This window comes from Mizuhopecten yessoensis, unplaced genomic scaffold (genome assembly GCF_002113885.1).
Source record: "Mizuhopecten yessoensis strain PY_sf001 unplaced genomic scaffold, ASM211388v2 scaffold11175, whole genome shotgun sequence".
Lineage (NCBI taxonomy): Eukaryota > Metazoa > Mollusca > Bivalvia > Pectinida > Pectinidae > Mizuhopecten > Mizuhopecten yessoensis.
In genome coordinates, this window is record NW_018408917.1 from 150,120 (window position 1) to 168,816 (window position 18,697).

At 33.0% G+C, this 18,697-nt stretch overlaps 1 protein-coding gene across 1 annotated transcript; it reads right to left on the bottom strand.

Annotated features, from left to right (window-relative positions):
* Positions 1–13: 13 nt before the first annotated feature.
* Positions 14–18,464, bottom strand: LOC110467500 (phosphoethanolamine N-methyltransferase 3-like). The gene is made up of 16 exons (XM_021524702.1): positions 18,053–18,464; positions 13,968–14,022; positions 13,183–13,276; positions 12,674–12,738; positions 8,436–8,571; positions 7,584–7,675; positions 6,855–7,032; positions 6,012–6,304; positions 4,787–4,938; positions 4,303–4,491; positions 3,925–4,014; positions 3,265–3,354; positions 2,549–2,674; positions 2,184–2,312; positions 1,115–1,234; positions 14–632 (listed from the first exon to the last, which is right to left on the bottom strand). The coding sequence occupies exons 1-16, from the start codon at positions 18,185–18,187 to the stop codon at positions 519–521; spliced, it is 2,058 nt and encodes a 685-aa protein (XP_021380377.1). The 5' UTR covers positions 18,188–18,464; the 3' UTR covers positions 14–518.
* Positions 18,465–18,697: the final 233 nt, after the last annotated feature.

The window sequence follows — 18,697 nt, forward strand, 5'->3', positions numbered from 1 at the left end:
TATGAATAATAATTATGATGTATGTATTTGGAAAAATATTGTTTCATATCCACCTATACTTACATGTAATAATGTTATTTTGTGTATCGATATGAACGATACATCACGTATGCTGCCAGTTGAATTATAATATCCCTGTGCAATTAATTATTTAAAAGAAGAGGAAGTAAGCTAAGCTGTGTCTAATTCCTTTGCCTATGCTATTAATCAAATAAAGTTCGGAAAGTTGTATGAACATATAGAATGAGCTTTAACAAAATATTGTTAAATCCCATATTTGACAAGTAAAATGTAGCATAATGAGGGGCGCATAAAGGAATTGAAAGGGAAGGTGGTTATTGGAAATGCTGGCGGTTAGCGAGATGGTAAATGAATCGACGAGTACTTTATTATTTTTACTGTAGACATAAACGAGGAGCGTCACACTAAGGATATAATGTGAATATTAATGAGAGGATATAAATATATGTTGCAATGTATACGATTTTCATTTCTATTTTGACCAATTTCAAATCCATTTACGATAATTGTTTTTCTCCATAGAAAATCATCCATGAATCCCCACTTTTAAGCTTATTAACTATCTTTCTCCTAACTGTAAGTGTGTCTGCACATTCAGCATCAGATTGTTCCTGGAAAACAAATAGAACCTTTATCAAATAAAATCAATTATTGTTTATTCCATCAAAAATCTATAACATATAAATCTTTTCATATCTGCACCTTTACCTATTAAAATATCAACACCCGTGTCTTTTCGAAGATATTTTTTAGATATTTCCTTAACGGGTCATTTTCCTTTATATTTGTAAATGCTACCTATTATGACATTTCCTACATGTAATAATATATGTATAACCTGTTGTCATGAATAACGTTGAAATGATTCCACATATTTAACATGTTGCACTAAAACATTGATGTATATTGGAAAATATTAACCGATTGGTTGATTGGTTCATAGCATAAAATAATCGAATAAAAGTTGATATTTTATAATTCATCGGATCTATTGAGCGGAAAACGTTAAAAATAAAAAACGAATTTTGGCCGCCAAAAGTTTCCGTTATACAGTATTTGGAATACAGTCACACATTAATGGCACAATGGTTACCTTAACAAGAAGCAATTCCCGTTCAAGTGCCCGCAGTATATCGTCCGTTTTATCTATCGCTGATACTTTAATGAATCCTGCTTCTTTCATCATGTCAATTAATGCCCCTGTCGATAGTACCTGTACAAGTTTTTGTCATTAGCATTAAATTATACATCAAAATTGCCAGTTATATATGACACTCATTCTTTTCCAGCGTGTGTCAAATTGCACCTTGTTCGTTTCACATTTCAAGCGCATTGTTCTGAATCACATGTACTTGCATATAAACACTTTAAATACTTATATTAACAGTATACATTGTCATTTACTTAGTTCCTGTTAACTGCAGTTATCGGCTCAAGTTGGTACCATAGAACGTGACATGTTTCCATGACACCGACATCAATACATATGGTTGGCGTTATGCAAATCTTCCCCGAACGTTTGGTTTGAAAATGAAAAACATGTATCCGCTATCAGACTAATGTGTAAAACAATTGTGGAGCAATAACGGGGAAAACACTGTAAATATAAGATAAAAAACAATATTCCATTTTGATCAGATTATGAGGTGATTACCCCACAAACGGATTGGTCGTCTATTTATACGTGCGCAACTGGAGCTATTCCTTCTATCACCAAAATAGAACAGTGTTCCTTAAATTGTAATATAAAACATATAATTGGATCGTAATGGGGCCATGGATTTCGAACCAAATCAGGTAGTCATAATCACTGAAGACCGAGTGTATGATCATGAAACAATGCTAGTAGCATTATTTGAAACACAAATATCTGCAATCGCCATCGTATCAAAACGAAGAGTAGAGCAGGGGAAGAAAAATACATGCTTGTCACGTTAGTAATCAGTAAGCTGTGTAAACGTCAAAACACAAGAACATTATGGTGTAGACAAAATACTGTTAAAGCCAAGTCAGACAGCCAGATAGCTTGATAGAGCCATACACAGTTATTAATGACACCTGGTGAAAGATGATCGTGAAACAGTGTTACTGTTAATAACAATATCGAGTGGCATTGTTTGAAAGACGAATTATTGCAATTGCAACTGTATCTTACTGATTACCTTGTTCGGCACGTTACTGTTATGGTCCAGTTCCTCGTCAAACACATCGTTATCTAAGTCTAGATCTTCCATATCGTCGTCTATACAGTATTCCGACATCAACAGCCGGCCTCCAGCCTTCATGGATTCCTAGTTAATAAGAAATCATATCTAATATACTGTCATCTTAAATAGTCTAGCGGTATTCTGATTTGAAATCTTTTAACATTTAAAATGGCACTGATTTATGATTGCACTGATTTAAGTTTCTGAATATAGATATACATTGTGAGTGCGCCATTTTACCAATGCTCTACTCTTTTCAAAATCGATGGTGTGCTTAAATGTACGCCCGTTTAAAGTATAACTGCAGTACATCAGCTTACATACAATCGTCGAAGTACAGTCAGTACATTCTTGTTTTCTCCGATGACGTCACGGCTGTATATGACGTCAAATGTGTCCGGGTTGTGTATCCTTCTTGTTATGGATGCAACCTCAAATTGTACATCCTAAAAGTAAAGTAGATAAAGTTTTCGTTATCGGCGTGAAGGAGTGTGGATTGCACAAACACCAAAGTTATTATCAAAACCAATCTATCGATGAAACTAACAGATTGACAAATACGCTAAATACAAGGTTGATAATGTTCGCACAGTGAAATTTTGACAAGTGCGTCATATTTCAACCTCGGATAAATAAGTATTGCATACATCATTGTACAATGTATTTATTTACTCAATACACAATACCAACGCAAAATATAAAGGAAGGGTACTTAGTTCTGCCCTTTCCACATTTCAAACTCAACTGATGTTTTACGGCACTAAACATTTAGTCAATAATTGCCGGCCATTACACCACTACACCATCGGTTCCTCTCCGAAAAGGAGAGTTTACGTATATGTAGAGCTCAATGTACTATTTACAATACTGCGTGCCACCTATTGCCTATGCATTACGTCACTTTATGTCTGTGACGTAATGTATACATATTGTGTGATTTCATGAGCTTCACATCATATTAAATCTTTTGAAAGTTTATGAGTATTCTTATTTCGAAGTAAAAGGTACTGCACGAATTTACAGGTATAATACTAACCTGCGCCATGCCAGCCTCCTTTGCTCTTTCCCGTCCAATGTGTACTAATGTCGACGATGAATCACTGGCCACAACAGCCACACCATACGTCTGATTCAGGACAAAATTGAGATAATAATTAGCAAAAATGTTCTAAATACCAAAAGATTTTTCACCAGAAAAGCTGAACAATGAGGTTGATTCGGTGTTATACACTAAACAGTATATAGTGTTTACACTGATGACACTTTATTGTATCATTGTCTAATTGCAAAAACAAAAACTCTGTTTCTGTTATGGTACTAAAAGTGTCCATGGCTATACGTCTTTTATTACTGTGGAAAGTACACTGAACATGCTTAAAGTACTAATATATTTATGGGAAATATATATCTCAATGAAGTTTCAAACGTATGTCATTCCCTGCAAGTTTCCGTGTTTATTATTCATTTAGTTTAAATAGGTCGGAGCAACCGTAACAAGAACAGAACAAGCGAAATATAAATCAGCTTCAGTATCTTATATAACGCCTTTGCTGACCTACGAGTGACTGCATTTTAATTAATTTTGTTCGTCACTTTTTATTTCTTTATGCTTTACTTGGGTAGCTGCGCCTGCCAAGATATTAACAACATTGATTCCACCCTAGTAGACTAAGCGTAAATTGACGTTAACCCTCACCTTTGCGATATATATACCAAAACCTCCGGTTTCACAACTAAAGTCTAGTACCCGCTGACCTGGCTGAAGATTGAGCATTTCTGCTTTCATCTGTAACAAGTGGAATCGATATTACGTTCAAACATCATTATTGGATTGCAACACTAATTGTACAACAAATACCGTATTTATTTTTTGTCAGAATTAACTCTTTGTGTCACATATAAATAGTGACAGATATGGTTTATAAGACGGTTATAGATGTATAACCTTCCATCACCTCGAACACAATACCATATGATACTACTTTTATTATTGAACAAAACTGATAATTAAAACCAAACAAATATGTTCTTATGATATAGTTATAATATGATTAAAATGTGTATCGGTTCAAACCTTGGCTATTTCAAGTCCTCCTGTTTTCACAAATCCTCTTCCGACCAGCTCCTCTCGGCGTAAAATGTGACAAGTTTCTAATTTTCTTTGTTCCTTGAGTTGCGGGAGGATGGCAAAATCCTTACTGGTATCATATTCCCGTCTCACCTTCTGTATCAACCATACTAGTTGATTATCATTGTTTTTCACCTGCCAAGAAATCAGATATGTAAAGGTGTGTTTTTTTAAATGCGGTATTTATGTACAATATAGTTGAGACAAATAAATAACGCAATTAGGAATGTTCCATATAATCTGTCGTATATATCTGTTGCGGAATGAATTTCTTAATTGCGATTGTGTTTCTTAAGTATATACATTACCAATTAGATTTCTTTAAAGCGACTTCAAATCTATTTAGACGAAATGTTCCTTTCTTAGAATGCATATGATCGTAGTATCGAAGATTCACATATCAATGGAGTAGCTTAGTATTATCAATTACCTTGATATACGTATCGACAGATTTAGAAAAGACCTTTTCAAAGCCGTAAAATGCTCGCCCGTCTTCCGTGGGGATGGTCACACTAGCGAACAAAGATTCGTACACCAGAGGATCTCTGTAGTACGTAGGGTTGATGGTTCGCACTTTGCTGCCTTGAAATGGTAATTTTATCATTAAGGATGTGCATAATATGTTCATGGTATGCACCGTCTATATCTTCAAAATGAGTAAATCGCATGAAAATGAAATTGATATTGAATTGTTATTGAATTAAAAGTCTTTCATATACATCGGTACACGTTTTACAAAACATATCAATCTTAATAAAGAAATACTGCCTACTTACGGAAATACAAGGGGAGATGACTCTAAGACAACATTTTTGGTAAATACGGCTACGTTGTGAAAACGTTGTTTATAATTACGTTTTTCGGTAGTCAGGCTAGTGTGAATACGTTAAAAAAATACACAGTGCAATCTGCATGAAATTCGTTATATGAAAATAAAACTAAAAGCGTTAAGAATCCCTACAGAAAAAATACTGGAGAACTCAACTGCGTGTTTCCATTTTGGATTTGAAAACGCTTTAACTGGCAATCGGGCCATGAGACTCCCGTTGACCAGGTAGCCTAATAGGTTTGAGCGACAGTATCAAAATGTGTTGTCAATGGTTCGAATGCTGAGTCCTTATTCATGAAACTGCTCTTATGCTCAAGTATGGATTTTGTGCTCGAACCAACATTCTTGCAACTCGCTTGCATCATGTGACACATCCGAAAGGTTTAATGTAAATATTGAAAGCGGTTCTTCCAAATCGTTAGAAAATTTGGATTTTTATCAAATAATCACCAGAACAAGAATTTGGACTTGAACACAGCATCTGAGTTTGAGCATGAGAACGGTTTCATGAATACGGACCCTTGTCTAGCCAGGCTGATCTGTTAAAATCAACTCACAACTGTTGATTTTGTTTTAAGTCCCGCAAGATATAGTTTTCTTTTCAGAAACGATTAATTAAAGCTATAGTCATACCGAAAAAAAATTAGTTGCTAATGCATAGTTACATTTTCTTACAGTTGTGCCGGTATCTTTTAAACCAAACACTGCTCGTGGACTGTACAAAAACATGCAATCATGTCGCATGGTAAACAAAACAGAGTAAAACATTAAGGAATGATCTATGACAATTCAATTTGCATAAAGTAGTATCCTAAATAAAACGTACCAGACTGTTGTAGGCAGGACTCCCTACAGAACATATATCCGTCCGTCCGTAGCCAGGACAGCGAATTTCGTAAGAAGTGAGTGAGTTCGTCATTATCAAGATACATGTAGAGCCAATTAGAAAACACAAGATCCCATTCGTCAGCGTTTAATTCCATATCCATCACATCCGCAGCGAGGTAATCTATGTTTGTCAAATTCTTGTTGATTTCCCGATTCTTTTCGATAAAATTCTCCATAAAATCTACAGCCAGTACCTTCCCCGCCTTCTGTGCCAGGTGAGTCGTGAATCGACTGTAAACGTAAACAAAATCGCCAGTAAGCTGTGGTGTGGTCAACATGTGTTAATATTTAATGATATGATCTCAATTTGAGATTTGAGAAAAAAATATCTTGCTAGCTTTTAATACGTTGATTAATTAAATCAAGGACCTCAAAACTATCTGGGGCCATATACCATAGTCCTATGAAAAATGACAAAAACTATGTAAACAGTCAATACCAGATACACAAGTAATTATCGGGAGATATGGTGGATGGCCTGTGTCCAAAAACTATACGTAATCATTTTATTATTGTACTTGTACTTGACGAACACTAGCGAAAAGTAATTATGGTAAACATGAATGATATAAGCTATAACATTATTATACATATTGGTGCTTAAATTACTAGTATCTCGTTTAACTATGAGTTGTGAAAACGATTAGTATGGTTTATACACTATTGCATCGAGTTAATCAACTCGACAAATTATGTTGTTGTTGTTTTGTAAATCTTTTAAAGTCATCAGTGTTCACTGAACTTAATGGACAAAAACGCAGTTATTTCCAGAAGTATTTACCCTATGCCTGCTCCAAGTTCAACAACATCTAAGTTATCATATTTGGGTAGATATGATAGTATCTCGGGCAGCTCATCTTTGCTGAGTTCCTCTGCGTCGTTGTCAAGCATCATTTCTTGCATGGATGCATCCTTGGAATGTTCATCCCAGTACTCTTTCATAGACGTTTTCGTTCCATCTACAACAAGAAATTCAAAGACATTTAAGCAACTTGGTATAAAAAAAATTCGGAAACAAACTTAATACTGCAAATTGTGAATTGCAAAGTTAAAGATAATTTATTCAAAAAAGACAGAGTTGACTTTACACGTAGTGACCTCATTTCATAAGTCACTGTCGTACTCTATTGCTGTATTTTACAGAAATCTTTTTGAAACTAGAAATATGTTAACAACGACCTTGACTTTTGATCTATATTTGTCCGAGAGTCGTTATATTAATATATTTGAGTAAACACACATAAAATGGGATAATTACTGAACAGACTTTATTGTCATGTCTTTCCTTTGCTAAATATTAACCTTGACCGCCGACCCTATGTTTTTTTCCAAAGGGTTACCATTTTGATCAAGATATATATAATCAAACATTTACCATAATTACTGATGATTGTCAGCAGTGAAATGTGGTCCCTATGTGTTAAATGTTTCATCATAGAGGGAAAATGTAAAGTTGCAGCGAAGCTAAACGTGCAATTATGAATATTTTAACAATAACCTGAGTGTGTACCTGTATTGATTTTCTCTGTATCTACAGTAAGTGATGGGTCTTTTAACAATTCTGCAGTCTCTGATACATCGGTAGTTTTTACTGAACCATTTCTACAAAAAGAAAATTGTATTGCTGACTAAAGTAGAAAATCTAGGAAATGTCTGTTAGACATGAATGTCTCCTCTTCCATTCAAAGTACTGCCAATGTTTGATTAATATCTATAAATAATAACGGTTGCCTTGGTTATGACATTGTGGTCCTGAAATAGGGTCTCAATCGAGCTTTGCATGAAGTTTAATCGAAGTTGTTTAAAAATGAACTTGCTAGAATGATGTAACTGAATTGGTTGATATATTTTTATAAATAATAACAGTGACATTTCCCTTAACGTTAGAACCCTGAAATACAAATGAATTCGAGATATTCCCATACTTCACCTTTGTATAAAGTTTGATCAAAATCCGTTAAAAAATGAGGTCACTAGATCGATGACTTTGAATCGGCACGCGATGGGACAGGACGGGACGGAAATGGGTCATACAATGTGTCCCTCCATAAAAAGGCAGGAGGCATTTACTCTAATTTATATTATAATGTATATGTACGTTCATAATGTAACGTCATGTGAAGAAATATACGAAATGCACACGAGATATAGCTGTCAAAACATTTAATATGTCTAACGTAAACAAACTATAACGTCTCAAATGCATACATATCGAAATCAATTTTTTTCAGAATTGATAGAATCGGATAATTGTATAGCTATTATTACAAAATAATATATTGCATTTGGTGCTTTCCATTCTGTAGAGTGAGATAATAAAATGCATAAATATACTTTATATAATAGCTCACATGTAACACACCCCGTTTGTATCTGTAAGTGCGGATCTGTCCCGTACACCAGCAACTCTCTGACCTCGGTCAAATCCTCCTTATCTTCAGTGCCATGTTGTGGTGTATACCCTGTGCCGCTTACAGCGTCCACAACATTGCCCTGGTCTGTGAAAATAGTAATCTTACATAAAAATAATTTGAATAGTTATACATATGCAATGTAAGAAACGGAACATCACCCGAAAATAGTAGCATAGAGATGAACAATTTTAAAGTGAATAAGAAAACAACATATGCTGTTCCTATACGAACAGACCAAAAACAAACGCAGAATCAATGAGACTCCGATAGTTTAAGAAAGAATAAATGGGAACTCGACAACAAAAAGAGAAACTAGCGCTCAATAGAAATCGGTTCTTACTCTACACAAATGTACATACATAACCTCTATGGTCTCTCACAGAATATGTGGAAACTTCAAACTTAAAATTAAATATTCAAAAATGCTTTTAGTTTTACATAGATATCACCATATATTAAAACATTAACAATTAACTTTTCGAAAACAAAACGTCTGGAATCAAGAAGAATTGGGTCGCTTATTAATGCAATTATGCACGCATGATGTGATACTGCATCACTAATATTAATCACGTGCGAGTGTGAATATCTGTCAAAAAGCATGTTGATAATATTGCGTTTCAAACTGAGTTATTTATCCTAAAATTAATTTTGAAAAAATATATACAATTACATAATGAGCACATTATTTAAACATACGAATTACACAACAATGTTTAAAGCATTTTCTTGTACAATACAGTAGAAATCCACGAACTGGTATCATCAAGAATGGATTTTTGTTATAACGCTGGATATACTGTAAACGTTAATTATTTCACAGCACCCAAATTTTAGCAAATTATCGAATCTTATCAGATGAAAACGTTGATGATTTGGTGCATCAGAACCCAATTTAGAACATCCATGGTTTGACGAAGTGTTTCAAGCGCAATACACTAAACTCGGTACGTTTACAGTACCGTTGCTAAGTGAAATATCAATTTTGACTGAACAAACAAAAGTAAAAGACAATGACTATGTAATAAAGTATAGAATATACACAAGAAAAAAGTCTAAACAAATGACAACTTCTAACCATAAAAGGACAACTACACAAACAAAACAAGAAAATAGGACAAATAAAAATAACTCCCACTTAAAAATATTCTGAATGCTATGTCGACGGATGTTGTCACACTCACCTAGATACAATATTACAAAACAACCTGGTAGTTGTAATGGTGCATGCCATGTTCTCCACCATAATTATCATGTAGAAATTGATAACAGCAATACGTGCATTGCATGCCATCGACCAAACTTATACACATGGTAATGTGTAAAACGTATACACATAATAAAAATTATGCGCTGTGTCTGTGGTCCTGTGGTGATTACAATAACACTAAAAGGTACGCCCGAATGTTTACAATTTTAAAGTGGGTGATATATATACCATAATAATGTTGTACATTTATTACTTTATGACTGAAACATCGTTTCAGAGGAGTGTCAATGGGAAAATATGATATACACCATAAGCTTATAAGTAAGTAGTTTTAATACAAGATGAACATTTAAGAACAGGAAATAGGTAATTGAATGAGCATATAAGTGTTTTGGTATAGATTACGAGTACACATTATGAATTATATTATTATTGTTGTTATAAGTATGCGTCACTTGTATCGGAGCTTTCCATCAAATCTGGAAAATGAAATTTCAAAATCAGGAAATATATATATTAGGTGTTTCTTTCGTAGTCCCTCTGAGATTATGAATGGAACCCTGACAACAAAGTTAAGCATGGCTGATCTCAGACTGCATATGGTAGACAACGTCTGGTATTACCTGATATGTATTGCATCATAGATATCGACATAATTTATGAAAATATGATATTTGTTATGACGTCCTTGTCAATTTTAAACCTATTAAAGTTTGCAGTGGAAAATAATGTATTTATTAATAATTATATTGCTCTTGTTTAATAGATATATCTTAGTTTATTTAATAATTATTTCAATACAATCATTTCAGTTAGCTAGATCAAGTTTCTCAATTGCTAAACAGACACATCGTTGTGATTATTGCATGACAGTCTAATATATATTTATCTTTCTTATTGTTGTTTGTACATTAAGATACTTACCTTTGTATCTTTTGCTGAGAGTCAAATGTATCTTAAATCTCTTTACAGGCTATGTATGTCATATAATCACAATGTAGTGTTGTGTTGTGTCAGTTTCTGTGTTGTCCTGAATGTCTACTGGGGCCTACATACACATAGACAGTAGTGTTTGATGAAGGAAACTGTACATCCGGTTGTGTGGGTGAGTGTCCGGAAGTCTGCCATTGAGTATTGTAACACACAACAGTGTAGGATGAACTAATTTTATCACATATTGTATAGCTAATTTCAACGTCTGCTGTCGTTCATTGTGCAGTGTTCAGACTAGCATAATGCTGATATGTATGTACCAGTTGCATGATAGTTTCAACTTTCTTTAATGCTGCTATAAAATTATTTTTTTACAGCCAAAGTCAAACATGTTGTATTAGCTTGTATTAATCATTCTTGTTGGCCCAGATGGCAGCGCGAATGGGATCTTAATGGTGAATGAATCCGGGTAACTCAGGGGAAATCCGATATGAATAACTGGTAAACGATTCCATTTCAACAAATTTTATTGACAATCGGAAAGTACAATGCTTAAAAGAAAGTTGCCTACATAAAGAATTTATAAGTCCTCTCCCTTGGTGGCTGACGGACATTATGTATAGATTTTACATTGAACTGATAAAGATATGGCTTACTTTCAATATTTGAACACGTGACACAGGTGTCAAAGTTTGTTTTATAACCTTTATTTAGACAAAGCAACCATAAGAAATGTAGACCTCGTTGAACTGATGTAGATTAGGAATACTATATTAACTGATGTAAACGTTTAAAATAGGTTGTAAAGTTGGGATGATACTGTGTGAATTATGATATACAGTCATCACTTTTTCTCATTATAAAGCTTTTATTTTCCTGTCCTCCTCTACGTTTTGAAGTTAATAAAATTAAGCGGTTTATGCACCTCCCCTTCTGTTTCAAATATGTGTCAAACGTTTATCTTTAAAATTTTACCTAATCTTAAAGGTGCATCAGAAGTGCCCTTCCCATTTTCCATTAACTCTATGGAAAGTCAGCCTGCAGTTACTGGAGAGTAACTGCAGTCTGCATTATCTGGTCACATGACCATTGTTTCCGTGACGTCAGTGTTAGCAACCACTCCCATCGATGCGATAGCCGCCATCTTGTTGTCGTTTGGTTCATACAAGTTGCATTTAACAGGTTTTGCAGACAATGAAGACATCCGGATAGGAAGGTGAGCTCTTACTTTTGAATAAGAATGCTCTGCACATATAATCAGATAATTAAACAGTTGTCGCCTGGATACATTTTTTAATGGCGACCGTTGTTTGGAAGTTTTCGGTCCGATAATGGCCGTCTGCTCAAAGAATTGGACCAGTGAGGTTTTTGCGGCAGCAGGAAATATAAATTAAGCTCATCCGACTAAATAATAAAACACAGGTCGTATGAGGAAATGTAAATATAACGATTGAATGTCTGTCAGATTGCAGTAACAGCCAATATGAATGCACTCTGGGTGACAGATAAATAAAATGACGTTCATTAGGAGGCACGGCAGTCCAGTGGTAGGACGCCTGGCTTGTGACCGAAGGGTTGCGGGTTCACCCAACGGCACGGCAATGTGTTGTATCTTTGAACAAGATACTTTACTCCGCTTGTTCCAGTGTACTCAGCTGTAAATGAGTACGTGGTTGGGCAGTGCTTGAATTGTTGAATGCTAGCTGTTAGCGCCGAAATGGCAGCACTGGCTGTATGCTCCCCATGAAGTTGAGAAATGTATTGGCCGGCTGGAAAGGCCCTATAACCACGGATAATAATTTGTGAACCGCTTTGAGACGACCTACGAACTAGGTTGTGATAAAGCGGTATATAAGAACCTCGAATTATCATTATTATTATTGAATGTGTTACGTTCATCTTTAAAGACCTGACAACACATAGTTTACATTTCTTAGAAAAAATCAACTACTTAATCCCTAATGACTTTCCCAAATAGTCTGACAATGTCTGAAAGGTCTACAGAAAGTGTACATTACTTGATATCTATTGTGTAACACTGACCTCGAACACGCCCAGGCAAGGTAAACTGGATCTTCTCCGCACTGCGACAAACCTTCCGACAGTTCCTGTAGACAATTCACATGAACGATTATCACCAGGATGTACATCATACAAATGTCTTACAGTTAGAAGGAACATTATGGATGCTTTTCTGTGCAACAGCATGACTTGTCAGTATTGTGTGGTCATTTCACACATATGGCAAGAAGTGCAGCATTGCCCAATAAAGCTGAAGGTTGCCCTATTTTATTTCGCAAAATTGTTCTGAGGCGCTTTACAATATATGAATTATGGTCGCTCTGGGATATCAGAAGCACATAGACATAAATATCTGAGGCGTAAAAACATTTTTATTTACACCTAGCAATTAACATGCAATCAATTTTAAAAGCCAATGCAATGGTTAAAGAATGTTTAAGTAGCCTACAATACTTCCCTAACTACTTCTTATATAACCTGTCAACATTCACAGACTGGTATTTATTCTTCACACATATATGAATACTTACAACGCTCCCTCCCTTTCTATGTGGTACGGCTCCGAACATCCCAAGAGAAGGACATGATAGGCATTGTTGACATTAGAGAGCGAGTCAAACTGAACTGTAAGATAATTAATAACATAATCAGTAATAAAAAAAAAATAGTTTTAATTGTAACGAGAACAATTACACAAGACCCTGAACTGTCTCTTTTTGCAAATGATGGATTCGAAAGAGTGTGCACCATCATTATACACTAACATACTAAGTTTGAACACAATCAGACACACAGAGTGTCGGTTAGCTTCACCCTGGCGTCCACCTACACATATTTCAGTCAATCGGAGGCAACGATCGAAAACAAAACGCGTAACTAAAAGAATCTGCACTTGTCAACCAATGTCTCTGTGAAGTTTCATAAATATCAAGCAAGTGGTTTCTGAGAAACCAGTTTGGCAGAAGAAAAATAAGAAAGATTAATAAGCAGAAGAAACGCAGCGATAAAAACCACAACTTCGTTTTGAGACTTAATAATCATCAAGTTACATGATTCTGGAATACACATTCTCAAATGGGGCGAAAGAGTGGCACTTTGTTAAACGGTTGGTGAGCCAGGAAAGAAGAGAGTAAGCATAGCAGGAAAATGGCAGAAAGATTAGAGAGCCATGTCTTATTAAAATTTGATCTTCGGTCCAATACAAATCAGTAAACGGGAACAATGCGAAGATCTTATTTTAACGTGGCATACCAGTTAACGGGAGCGACATTAATCAGAAATAACTTCAATGCAAAATGTGTATATTTATTCTCACCAATGTAAGAATCGTTGACTGGCAACTTGTGATCTGAGCATTGATACTGGTCATCCTGGAACATACAGGCAGTAACAAATATATCATTAACAGTAACAAATATATTAGTAACAAATATATCAGTAAAAAATATATCAGTAACAGTACCAAATGTATCAGTAACAGTAACAAAAATATCAGTAACAAATATATTAGTAACAGTAACAAATATATCAGTAATAGTAACAAATATATCAGTAACAGTAACAAATATATCAGTTACAGTAATAAATATATCAGTAACAGTAATAAATATATCAGTAACAGTAACAAATATATCAGTAACAGAAATAAATATATCAGTAACAGTAACTAATATATCAATAACAATGCATATCAGTAACAGTAACAAATATAACAGTAACGAAAACAAATATATCAACAACAGTAACAAATGTATCAATAACAGTAACAAATGTATCAATAACGGTAACAAGTATATCAGTAACAGTAACAAATATATCAGTAACAGTAACAAATATATTAGTAACAGTAACAAATATATCAGTAACAGGTAAAAAATATATCAATAACAGTAACAAATATATCAATAACAGTAACAAATATATCAGTAACGATAACAAATATATCAATAACGGTAACAAGTATATCAGTAACAGTTACAAATATAACAGTAACAACAAATGTATCAGTAACAGTAACAAGTATATCATTAACAAATATATCAGTTACAGTAATAAATATATCATTAACGATAACAAATAATCAGTAACAGTAACTAATATATCAATAACAGTAACAAATGTATCAATAACAGTAACAAATATATCAGTAACGATAACAAATAATCAGTAACAGTAACAAATGTATAAATAACAGTAACAAATGTATCAGTAACAGTAACTAATATATCAACAACAGTAACAAGTATATCAGTAACAAATATATCAGTAACAGTAACAAATATATCAACAACAGTAACAAATGTATCAGTAACAGTAACAAATGTATCAATAACAGTAACAAATGTATCAGTAACAGTAACAAGTATATCAATTCCAAATATATCAGTAACAGTTACAAATATAACAGTAACGATAACAAATATATCAACAACAGTAACAAATGTATCAGTAACAGTAACAAATATATCAGTAACAGTAACAAATGTATCAATAACAGTAACAAATATATCAGTAACGATAACAAATATATCAATTACAAATATATCAGTAACAGTTACAAATATAACAGTAACGATAACAAATATATCAGTAACAGTAACAAATGTATCAATAACAGTAACAAATATATCAGTAACAGTAACAAATATATCAGTAACAGTAACAAATATATCAGTAACAGTAACAAATATATCAGTAACAGTAACAAATATATCAGTAACAGTAACAAATATATCAGTAACAGTAACAAATATATCAGTAACAGTAACAAATATATCAGTAACAGTAACAAATATATCAGTAACAGTAACAAATATATCAGTAACAGTAACAAATATATCAGTAACAGTAACAAATATATCAGTAACAGTAACAAATATATCAGTAACAGTAACAAATATATCAGTAACAGTAACAAATATATCAGTAACAGTAACAAATATATCAGTAACAGTAACAAATATATCAGTAACAGTAACAAATATATCAGTAACAGTAACAAATATATCAGTAACAGTAACAAATATATCAGTAACAGTAACAAATATATCAGTAACTGTAACAAATATATCAGTAACAGTAACAAATATATCAGTAACAGTAACAAATATATCAGTAACAGTAACAAATATATCAGTAACAGTAACAAATATATCAGTAACAGTAACAAATATATCAGTAACAGTAACAAATATATCAGTAACAGTAACAAATATATCAGTAACAGTAACAAATATATCAGTAACAGTAACAAATATATCAGTAACAGTAACAAATATATCAGTAACAGTAACAAATATATCAGTAACAGTAACAAATATATCAGTAACAGTAACAAATATATCAGTAACAGTAACAAATATATCAGTAACAGTAACAAATATATCAGTAACAGTAACAAATGTATCAATAACAGTAACAAATATATCAGTAACAGTAACAAATATATCAATAACAGTAACAAATATATCAGTAACGATAACAAATATATCAATAACAGTAACAAATATATCAGTAACAGTAACTAATATATCAACAACAGTAACAAATATATCAGTAACAGTAACAAATATATCAGTAACAGTAACAAATGTATCAGTAACAGTAACAAATGTATCAATAACAGTAATGAATATATCAGTAACAAATGTATCAGTAACAGTAACAAATATATCAGTAACAGTAACAAATGTATCAGTAACAGTAACAAATGTATCAATAACAGTAACAAATATATCAGTAACAGTAACAAATGTATCAAAAACAGTAACTTATATATCAACAACAGTAACAAATGTATCAATAATAGTAACAAATGTATCAGTAACAGTAACAAATGTATCAATAACAGTAACAAATATATCAGTAACAAATACAAATATATCAGTAACAGTAACAAATATATCAGTAACAGTAACAAATATATCAGTAACAAATGTATCAATAACAGTAATAAATGTATCAGTAACAAATGTATCAGTAACAGTAACTAATATATCAACAACAGTAACAAATATATCAGTAACAGTAACAAATGTATCAGTAACAGTAACAAATGTATCAGAACGTAACAGTAAAAAATATATCAGTAACGATAACAAATATATCAGTAACGATAACAAATATATCAGAAACAGTAACAAATATATCAGTAATAGTAACAAAAAGATTAGTAAAAGCAACTTATATATCAACAACAGTAACAAATATATCAGTAATAGTAACAAATATAACAGTAACAGTAACAAATGTATCAGTAACGGTAACAAATACATCAACTATATAAGTCGGATTGATTATCAATGTTACAATGTGAAAAATAGGTATTTTACTTGACAGGTAAATCAAAACATTTATATATTTTACATTGTAGCAGATGTTGATATAACATCTTTAGCTCCGTAGTCATCGGTCGCCACATATTCAATTAAATGCATAGCATCGTTTATATATTTCTTATCAAGAAACACCAACAATTTTGAAACCATTCTATTTAATCGTATCTGTGGTGACCGATGACGCGTTGCACACGATAAATGAAGTTAAAATTATTTGATTCGCAAATAACATTATAAAGTAACTGACACATATTGTAAGTGTATTAAACGTAATTTAACAATACTGTATGGTTATTTCATGGAATATATCAGACCACGACAGTGCAATGAACGTGTGGGAATATCGCATACAACTGAAATATATATAGTGCTCCTGTATAGTATCGCTATTTGATTTGATAAACAGTTCATTCAAAATGTGCTATGATTCAAATGAGAAAAAATAACGATATAGGTATTGTTTTTGTTGTTTTGAACGTAAATATTAAGATTAAACTTCATCTTTTAAAGAATAATTATGGTATACAACACAGTTCCGTGCAAACATATTCTCCCTAATAGAAGACAATTTCTGCGAAATTAATCATTTTCGTTGGGCTTTATAATTTCGTTGACTTCACTGTTAATCTTCATCCTCGAATTCATATCTCTACATCGTAATTATAGTTCGATATAAAGCTTTTTTCCCGTTTAAGTGGGTACTCGTATTCCAAGAATCCATGTACCTACACAACCACGAAAGTTTGGCCCCATGAATATATCTTATATCACAGTAGTGTGTGTATGTGTGTTTGTACAGTTGTTCTATAAATAGATAACGTAATAAGTGTCTAGTTATCTTTTGACATTTGTACGTAGATTGTTTTATCAGTTCGACAGACTATACCTACAATACACAAGTCTTTGTTAGAGTGTATGTCGTTATAGAAACTATACTGAAGGTAATCCGACCGTACACACAAGAGTTTTTTAATGCTAAACAATAATGAGTAAAGCTATATATATATTCACATAAGAAAGTGATATTGATTTCCTGGTATCAATATCTTAGACACATACGTACCTTGTTGAAGTAAACATCTCTTATCCTTCCGTCCGCCTCTGAATCTACTTTAGAGGTAAACAATTCGTCAGATGAAACTAAAATCACCAGGCACGCAACGACTATTATTGACATGATGCTAGTTACAGCTGACATGGTCGAGTCCTTTTGTAAAAGTGTTACACTACTATATTGATTCTAGTTGATGATTTAAACCATGATTACTTATAGCAGCGTCATATAATTAAAAACACAATGTTTCTCTAGTCTCTTGTTAGGTAATACAGGTGATAAGTATATATCCGAAAAGCATCAATAAATAAACACGTCACATACATGTAGATATGGGAAAACCAAACTCTGTCAGTGCTGATATGCGAGTTCAATATCATTAAGGTCCCAAGAAACTATCAATATATTTTCGATAGAGAAGTAATGACGAGCCACTCATTATATAGGACGTTATCGCTATATTTAGACTTGGTAGTATATCCTAAAAACCATCCGGAACACCTCGGTATTTTCTCGCAGATAAACACGGAAAGGCCTGGTGGTGTTTTCGGGAGCTTAAATAGTATACATTTAACAAATGACATGTAATTCCTCTTTGTCCTCGACTGTGAGTATCCGTTGGAATTCGGTGTCGCATTGGACATAAAATTGACT

What these genes read in the sequence shown, in the direction of transcription:
- LOC110467500 (XM_021524702.1), bottom strand. Translation starts at nt 18,187, where the DNA reads ATGTCAGCTGTAACTAGCATCATGTCAATAATAGTCGTTGCGTGCCTG. An exon ending in GTCCTGCCTACAACAGTCTG is followed by an intron (nt 4,939 to 6,011) that starts GTACGTTTTATT and finishes TACCATTTCAAG; the next exon opens with GCAGCAAAGTGCGAACCATC. An exon ending in AGGAGGCTGGCATGGCGCAG is followed by an intron (nt 2,675 to 3,264) that starts GTTAGTATTATA and finishes CTTTACTTTTAG; the next exon opens with GATGTACAATTTGAGGTTGC.